Source organism: Chiroxiphia lanceolata, chromosome 5 (assembly GCF_009829145.1).
Source record: "Chiroxiphia lanceolata isolate bChiLan1 chromosome 5, bChiLan1.pri, whole genome shotgun sequence".
Classification (NCBI taxonomy): domain Eukaryota; kingdom Metazoa; phylum Chordata; class Aves; order Passeriformes; family Pipridae; genus Chiroxiphia; species Chiroxiphia lanceolata.
The window spans coordinates 49,566,229-49,581,630 of NC_045641.1; the positions used below are offsets into that span (position 1 = coordinate 49,566,229).

General features: G+C 36.6%; 1 protein-coding gene across 9 annotated transcripts in view; it reads left to right on the forward strand.

The window, feature by feature from the left end:
* ATF7IP (activating transcription factor 7 interacting protein) overlaps window positions 1-15,402 on the forward strand; it is an 87,522-nt gene that overhangs the window by 58,845 nt on the left and 13,275 nt on the right. For all 9 annotated transcript variants that reach the window (XM_032687544.1, XM_032687543.1, XM_032687545.1 and 6 more), the window contains one exon: window positions 12,988-13,066. In XM_032687544.1, coding sequence (XP_032543435.1) covers window positions 12,988-13,066 — 79 coding nt within the window. The remainder of the gene's footprint in view (window positions 1-12,987; window positions 13,067-15,402) is intronic.

Below are 15,402 nucleotides of genomic sequence, written 5' to 3' on the forward strand. Positions count from 1 at the left end.
GCTGGGTTTGCACAGTCCACTGGCACTCGTCAACAAGGTGTGGTTTGATTTGCAGTTGCATTTTGCCAAGAGAGGGAGGGAAATTTTGAGAGATCTGGCTCCGGATGCATTTGTTGTTGAGAAGGACAAGAACGGGCGTCGATATGCTATGTTTAGGTATCCTGGCAAAGGAAAAAATGGAGAAGATCCTCATAAAATGGGTAAAATGTATGATATGCCAGGTGACCCAAACTGTCCTGTTTTTTCATTGGAACTTTATTTGTCCAAGCTGCCTCCAGAACCCCCTGCCTTTTATCTGCACCCTTTAAAGCTAACATCAGAGCAAATGCAAGAGCAGCCTGTCTGGTACAAAAGAGAACCAATGGGTGTGAACTACCTGGGTACCATGATGCCCAGGATAAGTATGGCAGCCCGGCTCTCTCAGCGGTACACCAATCATTCTCTCCGAACTACCACCATTCAGCTGCTGTGTGAAGCAGGACTGGGGCCTAGAGAAATAATGGCAGTGACAGGCCATCGCTCTGAGTCTGCTATTAGACACTACTGGGGATCTGCAGAGGTTCGCTACAGGGCCTGGTCAGATGTAATGGAAAATAATGCTCCCAATTACCTATATAGCAAGATCCCAAATGAAGTGATAAAAGAATCACTATCTGGTGCCTCCACCTCTTCTGTAAAACACGTTGTTCTAGAACAAAACAAAATTTTATTCCCTGCGAAATCAGCGGTGCCACCTGGCATTAATTCTGTGGCTTTAGTCCCCGAGGGACACCCAGCTCTAAATTGCAAAAGCCCTGTCCTGTTGAATCACAGTTCTTCCAAGGTGTTTCTCCCCAAGAATGTGACCAGTGGGAACCTAGCTGCCGGTCCCCTTCAAGGCTGTTGTAACAAACCTGTCTTTATAAAGCGTGTGATAAAACAAGAACCAATGACTTGATGCTTCTCTAATGGAACTGATTTCAAATGAATTGCTAAAATGGAAAAATTATCAGATTTGTTTTTTCACTTGGTCTGCTAAAGAAATTTCTTATGGTCTAGTTAAGCAAGAAGAATCCTGTTCGCATTCACGATGTGAGCTATGGAACAGAAATTTAAACAGAGCGGGGCTTGGAGTTTGTATGACTTTTTGTGGCACTCTTTAGGTGGCTGAGCAGAGCTATTTTAAAAATATTAAAGGGAAATATTGATTTCCATTTAGCTGAAGATGTGCTTTCTTCACTAAGAGCGTGGGGTTTATATTTTGTGAGGAGTGTATTTATCATACCATTTTGTGCCTGCTGGCACTGATGTAGCATCTTACAAATCAAATACTTGATTACTGAAGAGCACCAAGAATGTAGAAGCTGAATTAAATGGATGCAGATGCACTACAAATATATACATATTCATGAAAACACCTGGAATTGCTTGACCACTGTTGCCCTCTGTTCAAATTGTTATCACACCTACCAGAGGATTGTGCCTTTATTTTTTTTTTTTACCATTCCTCTAAATTGATTCCTCTCTGTGAGCTGCAGATTTGCATTGCAGGTCTTTCCTTTTCCTGTTTAATATTTTGGCTTAAGATTTCAGTTATTCGGTTCTCCAAAGGCACTGTTTGATACGCATGGTATTAAAATTAGGATCTCTTCAGTTGTGCATGAAATGGGGAAAACTCTCAAAAGAGCTGGACAGGTTTGTTGCTTAAATGGCAGGTAATTAGAGTCCAAGTGTTGTCTCTGTGCATGCAAAAGGTTTTTTTGTATTTCCTCTCACCCACGCCTTCATTACATTTCACATCATCTTTGCAGTATAATCTTTGTCAGTATAGTATAATTCACGAGAAGTATGTCCTGTTCTTCCCCACTGAACCCTATCCAAATATTTTTTTTGGTTTTAACTTCTTCGGAGTAGTAAATTGATCCTGTCATTAAATTTCTCATAGATCTTTACAGATTAGAAATTCTCAGGATAGTGGATATAGGAATAATAATTTTTGTCAGAGATTCTAACAAATAAGAGATCTTCTGTAAATAAAAACAGAAAACTGATCATAGGAATCACAAGTTATGGTAGGTCCACTTTGGAAGAAGAAACAGTGGAGCGTTTAAACTTTTCCATTTTATTAACTGAATGAAATAAGAATTGCCTTGTCCTTTTCAAATGTGTGTACACACGTGCACCACATGGTTTGTCACACTAAGGACTTCACTGGAAGTGTTTATGTTGCTCAGCAATGGACAAAAAAGAGAAAAATCTCAGCTGAAATGACAGATTGACCATGATAAATTCTTTAATTCTGTGGAGAACTTCCTTGCTGGCATAGGCTTTCAAATATTGGATGAGATTTATCACTCTATTGTAGTGTATAGTCTACACAGACACTGCTATAGTCTGCACAGAGGGCTTGATGCCTGAACTTCTGAGTTTTTATCTTGGCTGATGATGTTTGCCTTTGTGGCCTTGAGTAGGTTACTCATACTTAATGCATCCATTTTCCAAAGTCTAAGACTAGCACAATCCTCCATTTTCTGATGGATCATGTTAACAATTAAGTTTTAAAAGCTGTGTAGTCATCTTGTGTATTATATTTACAGTCACTTTTATTTGCTACTGTTACAATGATTGAGATTATTGATCAGATGTAATTGTTAATACAAAAATTATTTCTGCACAGTCTTGTACTTCCTTAGTTGCAGCATTAACTTACAGCGTCAATGACTAGAGGAAAGAAAACATGGATCCAGAATTATAATTTTGTCAAGCCTAAAATAAATAGAAATGGTAAAAAAGTAATCCCTTCTAATGGCTAGATAGAAGAAAAAGTGAAAAAACAAAGGGCAAAAAGTTCTTACAGTATGCAAGAACTTATTCTAGATATATAATCTAGGTATATATTTAGGGTAACACAGATTTCCAAATTTTAGGGATTCATAGAATTCATAATTCAACCACACTGGCAAATTTAATTTCTTGTTTGAAGAAATTCACCCTAAACTTTCACCAGGATGGGTATGTATTACTTTCCACCCCAAAAAATACTCCTGTTTTTTTCTCAGTATGCATCTTCCAGCATACTGGCATTGTACATTTATCCTGCAGAAACAAGTAAAGTATGTTGCCAGAAGACTATTCTTTTTTGTTCCCTCTTGCTGTGTACTGTGGTCATACTGAGCACATGCCCTGCTCTGGTCCTAACTGTATCTGGGTGACTTACTGTAGCAGCATATTGCTGATGGCTTCGTTCTTTAATACAAATCTACTCAGTGACTGAAATAGAAAAAGAGAATATTTGGCCAATTTTGGCATGTCTCTGATTCTTTTTGATCATCATTTGGCTTCTAACTTGACTTCCATTCTGTTGGCATATAATTGGGTATTTTTGGATTCTCATTTGTTAAATTCTAATTCTGTTGGCACCAACTATACAGTATCCTCTTGCTACCTTCAGTTTGAACCTGATACTTCAAAGCTACTGACCGCAGTATTGCTAGCTTCTGGTTTTTTGTATGGGAGAGGGGTTTTTTTAATGAGAAAAGTATTCCTAGTTTGAGCAGGAAGTATTGCTTCATATGAACTGGGGTCATTGTTCACTAAGCTTTCCGTTAATATTCGAATTAATTCTTATTAATGGAACATGTTTCTAACCTTCCAGAACTGAAAAATCTTTCTCCGGTTTCCCCTCCCACCTAAAGTGTTAAATGAATCTTTCCTATATGTATTTTGTTTCTAGAAAAACTGAAGCAGACAAACAGAATGGGTGTTTTGCTGCTTTTTAAAAGTCAACTTTGGGTATGTGTACAGTAATACTGGGAGCAGGGGGTCAAGTTTCAAGTCAGTTTTATTCATTGCAGTACAGGTTATGCTTTGTGAACATCATGAATTGTATCAAAATGGACATGAATTGTACTCCTCAGTCACAGTATCAGCAGAGAACCTCAAACAGCAAGATAACAGTTTCCTTTTTTCCTATTATTTTCCCACTATAAGTGAACCTGGTTGGTCAGCTACCCGGTTAAATACAGTTTGTTTATCTAAACTTAAATTTAGACTTTGACTGTAAACTTGGTGCAAAATTGTTAATCATCATTTAAAATTCACTTTAAAAATCTGAATGTAACAAATATTCTTTGAAAGAAATTTATCATCTATCACTCTTGAATTTTCTAATTAGATCTTTCCCTAAAATAAGACTATTTCAGTTGCCAAAAAAAACCCCCAGCACTTAATCTTGCCTAAATCAACTGAACTAATTTTTTAAGTACTGGCAGCTATGTTATTGATTTAAATTCCATTTCCCTTGATGGGGATGACTGAAAACAGTGGGGAATGACTGGAACCTTAATAATACATCCATACATTTAGGTTTGCATCTCATTTTCATAATTCAGCTTCGGTACTACTGATGTGAATCTAGGACTTGTTTTCTGTGTGTTTTCCTGTTAAGTTTGAAAATCTGGGCTGTTACTTCAAGGGGTACCCTAATTACTTTTTGTTTTTATGAATTTGGCACAATATCTGAGAGTATTTCTTTAATCTGAGATTTTCTTTAATCTGTGCATTTTTTCTGTACTGTGTGAAGAGCTCCTTTGTGCAGTGTCAAATACTTGAAGGCACGGAAAGGATGCTTTGAAATTGAATGTGTTTTGGGGTTTGTTGTGGTTTTAGTCTGGTATATTTGGTTATCCTGAACTGTACAGTTTCTCAGTAATTGCTGTTTAGGGGTCAGTATAGTCAGAGTTTCCAGTAAGCAGCTTGGAGATATGGTTTTGCTGTACAACTGTTTCTCCTTTTCTGCATTCCTCTGTTTCTTGCTCCAAGAGGAGTGGCCACAGGGATGTGGGAGGGGGCATCTTACTATGTTTGTATTAGTCTGTTATTTTCACCTTTTCTTGCATACACAGAAATTTAAGAGTTGTTATTCAGTCCCAGAAGTTTTACCAACAGCCATTCTGGTGTCTGGGGTCCTAGAGTTGCATTTCTGAAGACATGACAAGCACTTTTAATGTATTGGGGTAAATATTATTGTTACAGAGGCAAAGGCATCTTTAATTATATAGCAAATCTTTAGAATGGTTTTTCAAGTATTTTAGTATGTATCCCAGTTATAGATACAGGATTTATATATATTATATATAATATATAAATAGAGCTATGGTATACTGAGAGAATCTATGAAAGCAGCTTTTATTATATTGTAACATAAAGTAAGAGTGAACAAATTTGAACAGTATTGGATGTGTTAAAAATGGCTGGCCTAAGTCAATCTTCAAGAATGATTTTATCATATTTATTAAAGCACCAGGTCAGGTGAATAGTCTTTTTTTCCCCTATTTTCTACTCCAGGTGTACCTTATCCTCTTACGGATTAAACCATTTTTTCAGTCTAAATTTAAGCTGTGCATTTCACTTTTCAGCTAATATTAGTTTTTTAAATTTAAGTCTGCAGTGTGCTATCCATTTCCTATTGTTTTTGACATACCTTGATTTGTTTGGTTGAACTACAGTTTAATTTAAGCTATTTTTCTGACTATTGGAAATTCATCTGGTAAAACGTTAATAAAGTACATTTATAACTCCTATCCCTTTACTTTGCACTGTGTATTAAACTCTGTGAATATCTCTTCAGAAATGTGAGCAAAGTAGATATGTCAGCTTACAGTTTATAAGTAGCTATTAATTCTATATTGTTGTAGCATTATTGATGAATATGTTTCCTTGCATTTCATGGTTTTGTCACTGAAAATAAATATATAAGTATATATGTAAAATGGGCTACTTGACTTTTGTCTCTGACCCTGGGGTTATGTTTATGCTGTTTAAAATGCTACTAGCTCTCATCTGCAAGGTGGAACCTTTGCCTGTGGCTAATTAGAAATCTAAATTATAAAGATGTTACCAGGATATCATGTAGCTGAATTGGATGACTGTTTTAAAGAACAAAATTAAGGTGAATCCATTCTTGTGTGACTTTTAAAGTGATTCGTCTTTCCCTGCAATCATATCTGTGTTACCTAAACCACCCCCAGCTATTGAGAGCAGCTTTTAATGAGTAAACATATTTGTGTGTTGTAGGCTTATTTGGGGCCAAAAAATTGAGAAAAATATTAAAACAATCTAACTGATTATATCATTACTTCAGACATGGATAATAGCTTTTAAAAGCTGCATTAAACAAATCCAAAAAGTATTACAAATATATTTACTGTTTAGTAAGATGGTCTTCCACTATCCAAGATGTCCTTCCCACATAATGCTGTTGGGAAACTGTCACTGGGCTTTGGGGAAACGAGGTAGATGTTTCACCTTCAAAGAGTAAGAACCAGTAAAGACACATGTGTGCACATGCACGCATGTATGTATTTATTATATACCCTTTTAACTGTTTGATTAAGGAAAAAGCAAATCACAGCAGTAGAAAAGTACTGTTAGCATTGTGTCAAGTGTTTCTTTATGACTTTTAGTTGGAATTATGATTGCTAACATCTAAAACCAGCTTTTCTGGCAACCAGTCTCTTATTTGTGTTCTTGTTAATAGGGGTAGCTAAGGCAACCTCTGCTCTTTGCACCAAAGAAATGAGAGGGTATATAATACTTAGGGGGTTACTGTGACTGGTTATTAATTTTTTCCATGCTTGTACTGTTCTCGTTCTGTGGAAAGTGTTGCACAGTACCAGTTGAGGGTACGGGGAATGCAGGAGTCTTGTGAATACAATACGTAAAATGTCTGTTAAAAGTATTTGAGTATTATACAAGTATGCAACCACACACTATCAAGACATGTATTGCAGCCCTGTGAAATCTTGTTTGTGTATACTATGATCTTGGTAAACTGCTCACTTCATTGCATTATCATTTTCATTTTTATTTTGGTAAGAGATGACAAATATATTTGGTACCTGGTTGAGTGGATTTTCATGACATCTTTGCAAGGCTGAAATAATTACTTCAATTTTTTGGGAGTTATTGCATTGGAAAAAATTACTGTTAAGAAATGATAATTCTGACATTGAACAGTCAGTGACTGAAATGTGCTCAAAAATGTATAAAGAAGGTCATTTCCACAACTGCTTAGACTGTGCTTGAAATCTGTAGTTTTGTATATGGACAACTGAAAATGAAATATCAACCGTATAGTTATGCATACCAACACAGTATTGCCACCCTCTCCACACACACATCATTCCCAAAACATATTTTTAACATCACTCCCCATAATTTAAGATTGATTTTGCTATTATATAACGCCTTGGTGCGTCATGTATTATTGTGGTGGTGTGATGCTTCATGGATTGTCTGTTTTACAACCTCCAGATTTTTTTCTAGTTTGTTACAGTAGAAACTATTAATAATAAAATTGCTTGCACTGTGTCAGTGTGCCACACATAGTCTTCAGAATTTTGGTCTTTACTTAGTTTGCAATATATTTTTTGTTCTTGCATTTTTTCCCCTTAATTTTTAACTTTTAGATACTGAAATGTTCCTTTATGAAAAGCAGGTGGCATTACAATTAATAACATTGTTGTCTCTATGTGATGAACTGAACTGTGGCGTTATATAATATCAAAATTTTAAAATCTTATACATCATATTTAAATAGAGAAGTGCATATTCAGAACTTTCTTCAAAATACCAACATGTAGCTTTTAGTTTTTCATGTGGTACAGTACATGTGCATGTTACCCAGCTGTTCAGTTTGAGTTTTAGAGATTTCTTTCCAAGTTTTCTACAGTAGTTTGCCATTGACGTATGTATGCTGTGGTGATGTAACTTCTTTCTATGTTAAATTTCACAGTTGTAGATGTGGTAAGAGATAACCTTCTTTTCTCAATATCATGTCTGCCATATGTGCTTTGACCTTTAAATCCCATCTCTTTCGTTGCATTTGTTATCCTTGTGGAATTGGAATAACTCTTTTACAGACACCTACCCCTAGCATTTTTTCTTTCTCTTTCTTTTCAAAATTCAAATGATGAATCAACCTAATTTGCAGCAGTAACGATCTGAAAGAGTTGCTGATTAGCAAAGCTATGGTGATATTCTTTCTCCCACTACAGTGTATTTTACAACAGTAAAATGGTTCAGCATGGGGAAAAAACATGTAATGATAGTAGCTTGTCTCAGTGTCCCTAGTTTTCTAGAGGTAGATGAGGAAACTGCTTCAGAATCACCTGAACACCAGAGATAGCCCTTCATTTTATTGTGAGGCTGATTCCTTTCTGATTCCCCTTTATTAATCTACTATTTGCTAGTGCGTAGGTTAATTATTAGATATTGCAGTCAATGACATAGAGGATATAATGACAGTCTTCCAAAAGAAGGAGGAAAGCTCTTATTTATAAAACATTTACATTGGTTTTATTGCAAATCTTAATTGTGACTTCAGGTGGCCCTATTCACTGCATTTATGCATTTTTTTACAAGTTCCAGGATTTTTATTATCTCTCAGAACCCCTCTTTTATAGTTATTTTTTAAAATTTATATAATATTCCTATGATACTGGTCCCAGAAAGTCGATATATAATTATTTTCTTTCTCAAGGAAAACTGTATTATTCCTGCTTCTCCCCATAAGTATATCTTAACTTGTTGGTACATCTGTTTCTCAGTATTTTCTTTAATTCTTAAAAAGAATGTGGTTGGGATTGGAAGAAAGCAGATGTATGGTCTATGTGTGTGCAGTAGAAAATGCATGAAATTGTGAGTATAGGTCATTTTTACTGATCGTTTGTAGAAAACTCTGAATTAAAGTGTAATTACTGAAATATGAATAGAGATTTTACATAAGTAATTAAAACAAAGTCTGTTTCTAGTAGTTTTCATGGTAAAGAAAATCTGAAAATGGTTACTCAGAAGAATCAGTACTATAGATCACTTTTGAGCAAGTTTTGCAACTAGAAGTATCAGTTTCTAATATTATGTGAGAAAAAATGCAGAAATCTGAAAAGTTGCACTTATTTTATACCTCCTTTTCATTCTTTTTTTTTCCATATGCACTATAAAGCAGTTTCAGCTTAACTGATAAAGAGGTGTTCAGAAGAGGTTATGACTTGGTGTCTGCCTGTTTCAGGTCTTAGCAGCTTTCACTCAAATATTTGAAAGGGACGAGTATTTACTTTTTCAGTTTTGCCCTCCCTTCTAGGGTCTTTCAGTTGCTGCTTTCACAAGTTATGTGCTTGCTGTTAAAATACTTCTCCTTCACACTTGCCAAGTTAGATGCTTGCCTGGGGCATTTGGCACGCAAACAGATAGTTACATATTGGTAATGGCAGGAGGTGCGGACGAGACTTTGCAGGCTGAATCAGCTGTGACAGAGGGGCTGCAATTTGACAAGATTTTCTTTAAAGAGCACACTTTTCAAAACAGATCAAGATTGTTAATTGAAGGGCCTTCTTGGCAGGCTGGTTCAGGGGAGGTGCACAACACGGAATAGCAAAGTAACTTTACAGTACACTTACCCCATCCTCCCATATTTGTGGTAGTATGAAATGTTCAAGTTACAGCACACGTTGCTTTCATGCAAAACATCTCAATTGCAAATTTAAGTTAACCTAGCTGAAGAATAAACATGGGACTATATTAAAATTAGGAAGTTAGGAAAATATGAAGACTTGTATTTTTCTTGTTTTCTTCCTAATATTTTTTTCACATATATATATTTAAAACTCTGACATTCCAGAGTAGGGTTTGTTAGGTTTAATTTTTAATTCCATTTTTAATTCACTTTTTTCGTGGCATTGTTTTGTGTTAAGATTGTTACACTGCTGGCTGCCATATGAAAGCAGAAAGAAATTTAAATGAAGGCAGCTCAGATACAGTTGTGGTTAATTGGATGGTTCAGTCTATGATATTGCTACTTCCAGGCAGTACAAACTTTGCTCACCTGCTATGGATAAAACAGGTCCAAAATGGCAGTATGGCAGTATTTTGGAGGATTTCTACTTACTTGGAATTTAAGGGCATATACATTAAGATACATGAGCCGTTCAGAAGGATGGAGGAGGGAGTTTGGTAGCTTACATTTCTTTTCAGTCTCACTGTAAACTTTTTTTCTGCTTGATTACTAGAAATTCCCGAGATGCTATTGTAAACAATCAGATTTAATGCGAATTGTGGTCTGTGTGGAGAGTGGTGAGCTGTTTCTGACAAATGATGAAAGGGTTGTTTGAGGGGTTGTGATTTTGTTTGCTTTGGTTGCTTTGCTTTGGTTTTGGTTTTGCATTTGTTTTTTGTAACTGTGGCATTTTAAATGGATACAAGTCACTTTATATTGATGTGGTTATTTTGTTTCGGTTTCAGTTTATTTGATATGCTAAGATGATTGAGTCTCTTCTTATTAAGACTTGCTAGATATGTGAACTAAAGCACCAGGTATATGTTTGGGGTCCTCATTAAATGATTTTAATTATTCCATTAGTGTGACTGCACTGATGAAAAGGTGTTAAGATTTCATCATCTTGCTCTTCTGCAGAGATCAACTGAGGCAGGTTAATGCTGTTGGATTCCTGTATTTGGAGATAACTAAAAAGTCATGGTAGACCAGAATGCTTTGACTTTGCTTCTCTGCTTTGCCAGTTTCTATCCAAATGCCTGCTAAATTAGGAGCTGAAAGACTTGTTCCTGAATTTCCTTTTCATTCCTGGAGTTGAGATGCCTACAGGTATCTGAAAACTGTGTGCCAACACTACAGAATATAGAAATGGATACTTCGCCTCCTTTTGAATGCAGGTGGATGCCTTTATGGCAGGCATAATTAGCAGTCTGTTCTGTGTGGGGATTACACTGTGCTCCCCTAGGTAGGAAACACAGTGTTCAGCATTTTTGGGTTTTCAAGTTTCCTTAAAATTTTCCTGTACCCTTATATTTCATTTGAGGGAAATGCATGGTTGGTGAACAAAGGGGGAATCTAGTTGGGGAGGCTGGGGAGTCAGCACTGCCTGGAGTGCTGTGTGTAGGGTACAACATCTGCTTGGAGTAGCTGGAGTGTGTGCCCTGGAACTAGGACTGGGGGATGTACCACAGAGCACCGCTCAAAAGGCTGCCCTGCTGATCTGCAGCTTCTAGTGTGGGTTGCTGAAAGAATATAACTGCTTATGGATGGATAGCTCCTGATGATTGCTGTCAGGGTCATTTAGTAGAAAACCTTGAATAGTGTGGCTGAATAAGAGAAGGTCTTTCTTCCTGAGAATTGCATGAATGAAACCTTGTCAGCTGATTTAATACATGCCTGTTTAACTAACTCAAGATTTTTGGTGTTCCAGACACTTGGAAGCTCTAAGAACTTTATTGACTGGCACAGTCAAGTAGGGCTTCAAAACAGTTAGCTGTCACACAGAGTATTTTCCTAAGAATTTGTATTTCTTTGCAGAGGAAGAATTTGAAGGAAATTACTTCAGACTAATGTATTTTACAGTGGAAAGAAATTAATATCTTGGTGTTAGCTTTTTTCTTTTTCCAGTTCCTTATAAATCTCCCTCTCCATTTTTCAGTCTTCTTTCCCCTGGCAGAGAGAGCCATAGTTCAAAATACACATTGTTGACTGGGAAGATCATCAAGTTGGAATGAAATTCCTCTTGACTTGATGCTAATCAGTTTATCATTGATTATTTTAATGTGCTTTTTATGGTTCAAGTGGGTAAATCAGCTCATCATACTAAGAAAACTGAAGCTAGAAAGTATTTTAAATAGAAACCACTCAACAGAAGAATTCCATGGTTAATAATTCTGAAATATGTTTATGTATAGCAAAGATAAGAGTCACTATAGAGATCTCTTCTATCACCTGTGAACATAAGTAGTTAGATATTTCTTACTCAAATTGTGTATCATAGTTTATTAGCACAATTTCATCAGTGGCAGCATCAAAACTTAAGGCAAGAAGAAATCAGGCCGTAATAATGCATAATGAAGAGAACAATCACATCACGCACTCCAAATTCAGTGACTGATAATTCATACACAACTTTTGCTTGCATTTAGTTATCATATGATACCTCTTTTGCCTCTCAGAGCCTTGCCTGTGCGAGAATCATCTTTTGGACCTCCTTAAAGGCTTAGTTTTACCCAAATGAAAGGCCATAGAGCAGACAATCTCTTCCACAAAACAAATCAACAACAACGAAGAAACCACACTAATTTTTGCAGCAAGGAACTAGAATATCATTCAAGGTTTTTTCCTAGAAAGTATATTGTAAAACACAGAAATATATAGGATCTCCTCTGTATTTTTTTTATCACCTACAGGAAAATGTTGGTGTTCCCTTCAGTCTGAACAGCCAAGGGACAGCAGTTGATCCAGAACATAAATCTTGTTTGATGGTCCTCTAAGGCTTTTTGCTATAACATTTAGCTTAAAAGATCCTTTTATGCTGAAGGGATGGTTACATCTCTCTACTCATATGTAGAATTATTATTCATGTGTAGAATAATAGAATGCTAAAATTTGTGCTGATGAGTGAGAATGCAGTAATGAAATTACTGGATACAATTGGATTTTTCTGATTGCTTTTGATAAATTTTTAAGCATACAGGTTCCAGTGTAGCTTTCCCCTTTTCTTGTTGTGAAGTCAGTGTCTTAATAACCACGTAGGCCAGGCTGTCTCAAGATAAGTAATGTATTGTCCTGGTGACTGTTCTGTCAAAAGATTATACTACTACAGAGGAGAGCACAGATTATAACCAGATTAAAATGTTGTGTCATCGTTGAAGTATACCCTATAACAACAAATTGTTAAGCATTTACCTGTAAAACAATATGCTACTAGTCATCAGGGTTTTTTACTCTTTACAAAGCTAAAAATACTTTGATACTTGTTACTGCAGTACAGTCACCTGTTCTTCAAGTCCTGGGATATTTGTCTGAAATTTCCTTCTTCTGTTCATTTCATCAGTTCCTTTCTAATAAGTATCAATTTTGAGACCTCTCCTTCTGAATGTTCAGCTTGTGTCCCTTTTCCACCTGTGTTCTCTGGATTTGCTTTTGCAAAATGAAGGAGTTTTGTCTTTCAGAGCGGGAAGGTCACAGGAAGTGAATCAGGAGGTGTCATTGATCTTACACTGGATGAAGAGGATGATAACTCTTCTCCAGGTAGGTGGAAGATATTTTGCTAACTGCAAGGATAACTGAACTACAAGTATTATTTCATCACGTGAATGACAGAAAGTAATAAACTTACATTTCTGCTTATAGTGTATTTTTTCCTTGGTGTTTCAGTTAAATACAACTGTTGTTAAAAAAATTGATAGGTGTTAAATAAAAGTCTGTAAGATTTTTACCTTTCCCCTCATTTAAGTATTGTTGCTATCTATTCTTAAATCTGTTAGGCTTGGAGAGTAATTTGAGGCGTTTGAGTTCTTGATATTTTAGCAAGTTCTTCTAGATGTATTTCTTTTTTCTCTTTATTGATTAGTTAAAGACCATTTAATTCTGCAGTTGGTATTCAGGCATTAGATTACTACAACTTCTAATCTTTTGTTTAACTAAAACGCTTTGTTGCAAGGGTTTAAAGACCAAATGCAAATCTGTTGTTTGCTTTAGAACTGTATGCGAAGATCAGAGTAAATATAGTTGTGCTCTTATATCCTTTGGCAGTTTGGATGCACTTCATCTTCTAAAAGAATACTTTTCTTATTTTATAAGTCTTGCGTAAATATAGGCAGATCTAATTATAGTTGGATTAGTGAAGAATTATAGTACTTCAGAGAAGAAATAAGAGTCTGTGCTTAGACTATGTATTGTGCTGCCATCTTCATTGAAAAAAACCTATATTTCTGCTATTGGAGATAATATTTTCTTTCTGTGTGGTCCCTAAATACATATCCCTGCACTGCATTCTGAAGTCCAGCCACCAAGAAGTTTGATTCCTCTGGACAACCTCAGTAGCTCTTTCTCCAGCTAGTGCATTCAGGTTCTACACAAACATTCTTGATAGCTTAAATTGCTTTATTTGTATTACACAAATGTAGAAAATCATATTGGCATGTGGTAGCATTTCTTTCAGTGAGGAGGAAATCATAGCCATAGAATGGTTTGGGTTGGAAAGGACCTTAAAGTTCATCTCATTCCAACCCCCCTGCCATGGGCATGAACACCTTCCACTAGACCAGGTTGTTCAGAGCCCCATCCAGCCTGACCTTGAACACTTCCATGTGATGTTATCACTAGAAGTGGAGTGCATGTGGTATACAAGTATTAGGGAAGTATGATGTAATTCAGATAGCTGACCATCCGGTTCTTTTATCAGTAGACAATATGTGGTGCACACTGAGTTGAGTATGAGCCAACAGTGTGTTCTCATTTCAGTTTAAGTAATTACTCCTCCCATATTGACACTGGTGGGACCACAGCTGAAATACAGTGTCCAGTTTTGGCTCCCCCTTCCTTGAGCTCAGAAGAGTTGTGGTAGCACTGGAGAGGGACTCACAGATGGAGTCAGGGTGGTGGGGGCCTGAAGTGTATGACCTGTGAGAAGAGATCAACAGACATGGCATGTTTGGCAAAGAGCAAAGCAAAAGACAACATAATAGTAGCTTACAACCACATGGAGGATCATTACAAAGATGATGGAGCATAACTTCTCAGCGGAGCCGTGAACTACAAGTTCAGGAGATTCAAGCTGAGCTTGAGCGGAAAAGAAATCGCCGTAGTGCAGCACAGAGCGATGGTAGAAGCTCCACTCTCAAAATGTTCTTGTGCCAAAACCGCAAGCCATTTGAATTAAGTGTTGGTGACAGTCCAGCTTCAACAAGAAATTGGACTACGTGGCCACCAGAGGTCATTTTCAGCCAGGATTTTGAATTGCTGAGTGGCAGGATAGCTCAGGCAATCAAGTTTTTACCACTATTACCTCTTCTGAGTGTTAGTTCTCAAAAAGATAAAAAAGATGGTTGCCCTGGGATTGTGCAAGCCTGTCAGATAAGGTTAAGCTTCCCAGTCCTGCTTTAACATTCTATAAAAGACACCGAGCAGATAGATCTAAATGGATTTATGGTATGTTTTAAAGTAGTGTGTCACAGTATTGTAATGTATTTCAGCTAATCTTTTTCTATCAAAAGTAACATTTTCCAGAGAGTTTTTTTCTCCCTGGTTGCATTAAGTAGATGTTCACCTCACAATTGCCATAAAAGATCAACACTGTGGTTGCATGTAAGATGCTTCTCTAGGTAGGAGTGCTATGGAGTTGTAGCTCAGTTACAGTGTAGTAACTTAACTCTTCCTCAGCTTCTTTGTTGGAGCTCGAGCCTATATCTTAAAAATTTCTCCAGTGGGATATTCTGAGATTCTTTCCCCTTAGTTGTCACATTTTAGAAAACTGTCCTTCCATTAGGAGGAAGGTTAGTGGGGTACTTCCAGGCTGGGTTAGCTCCTGTGTGTCTCTTCTCTGCAAAGCAGAAGCTAGACTCTTACCGATAGCCTGAAGCCAC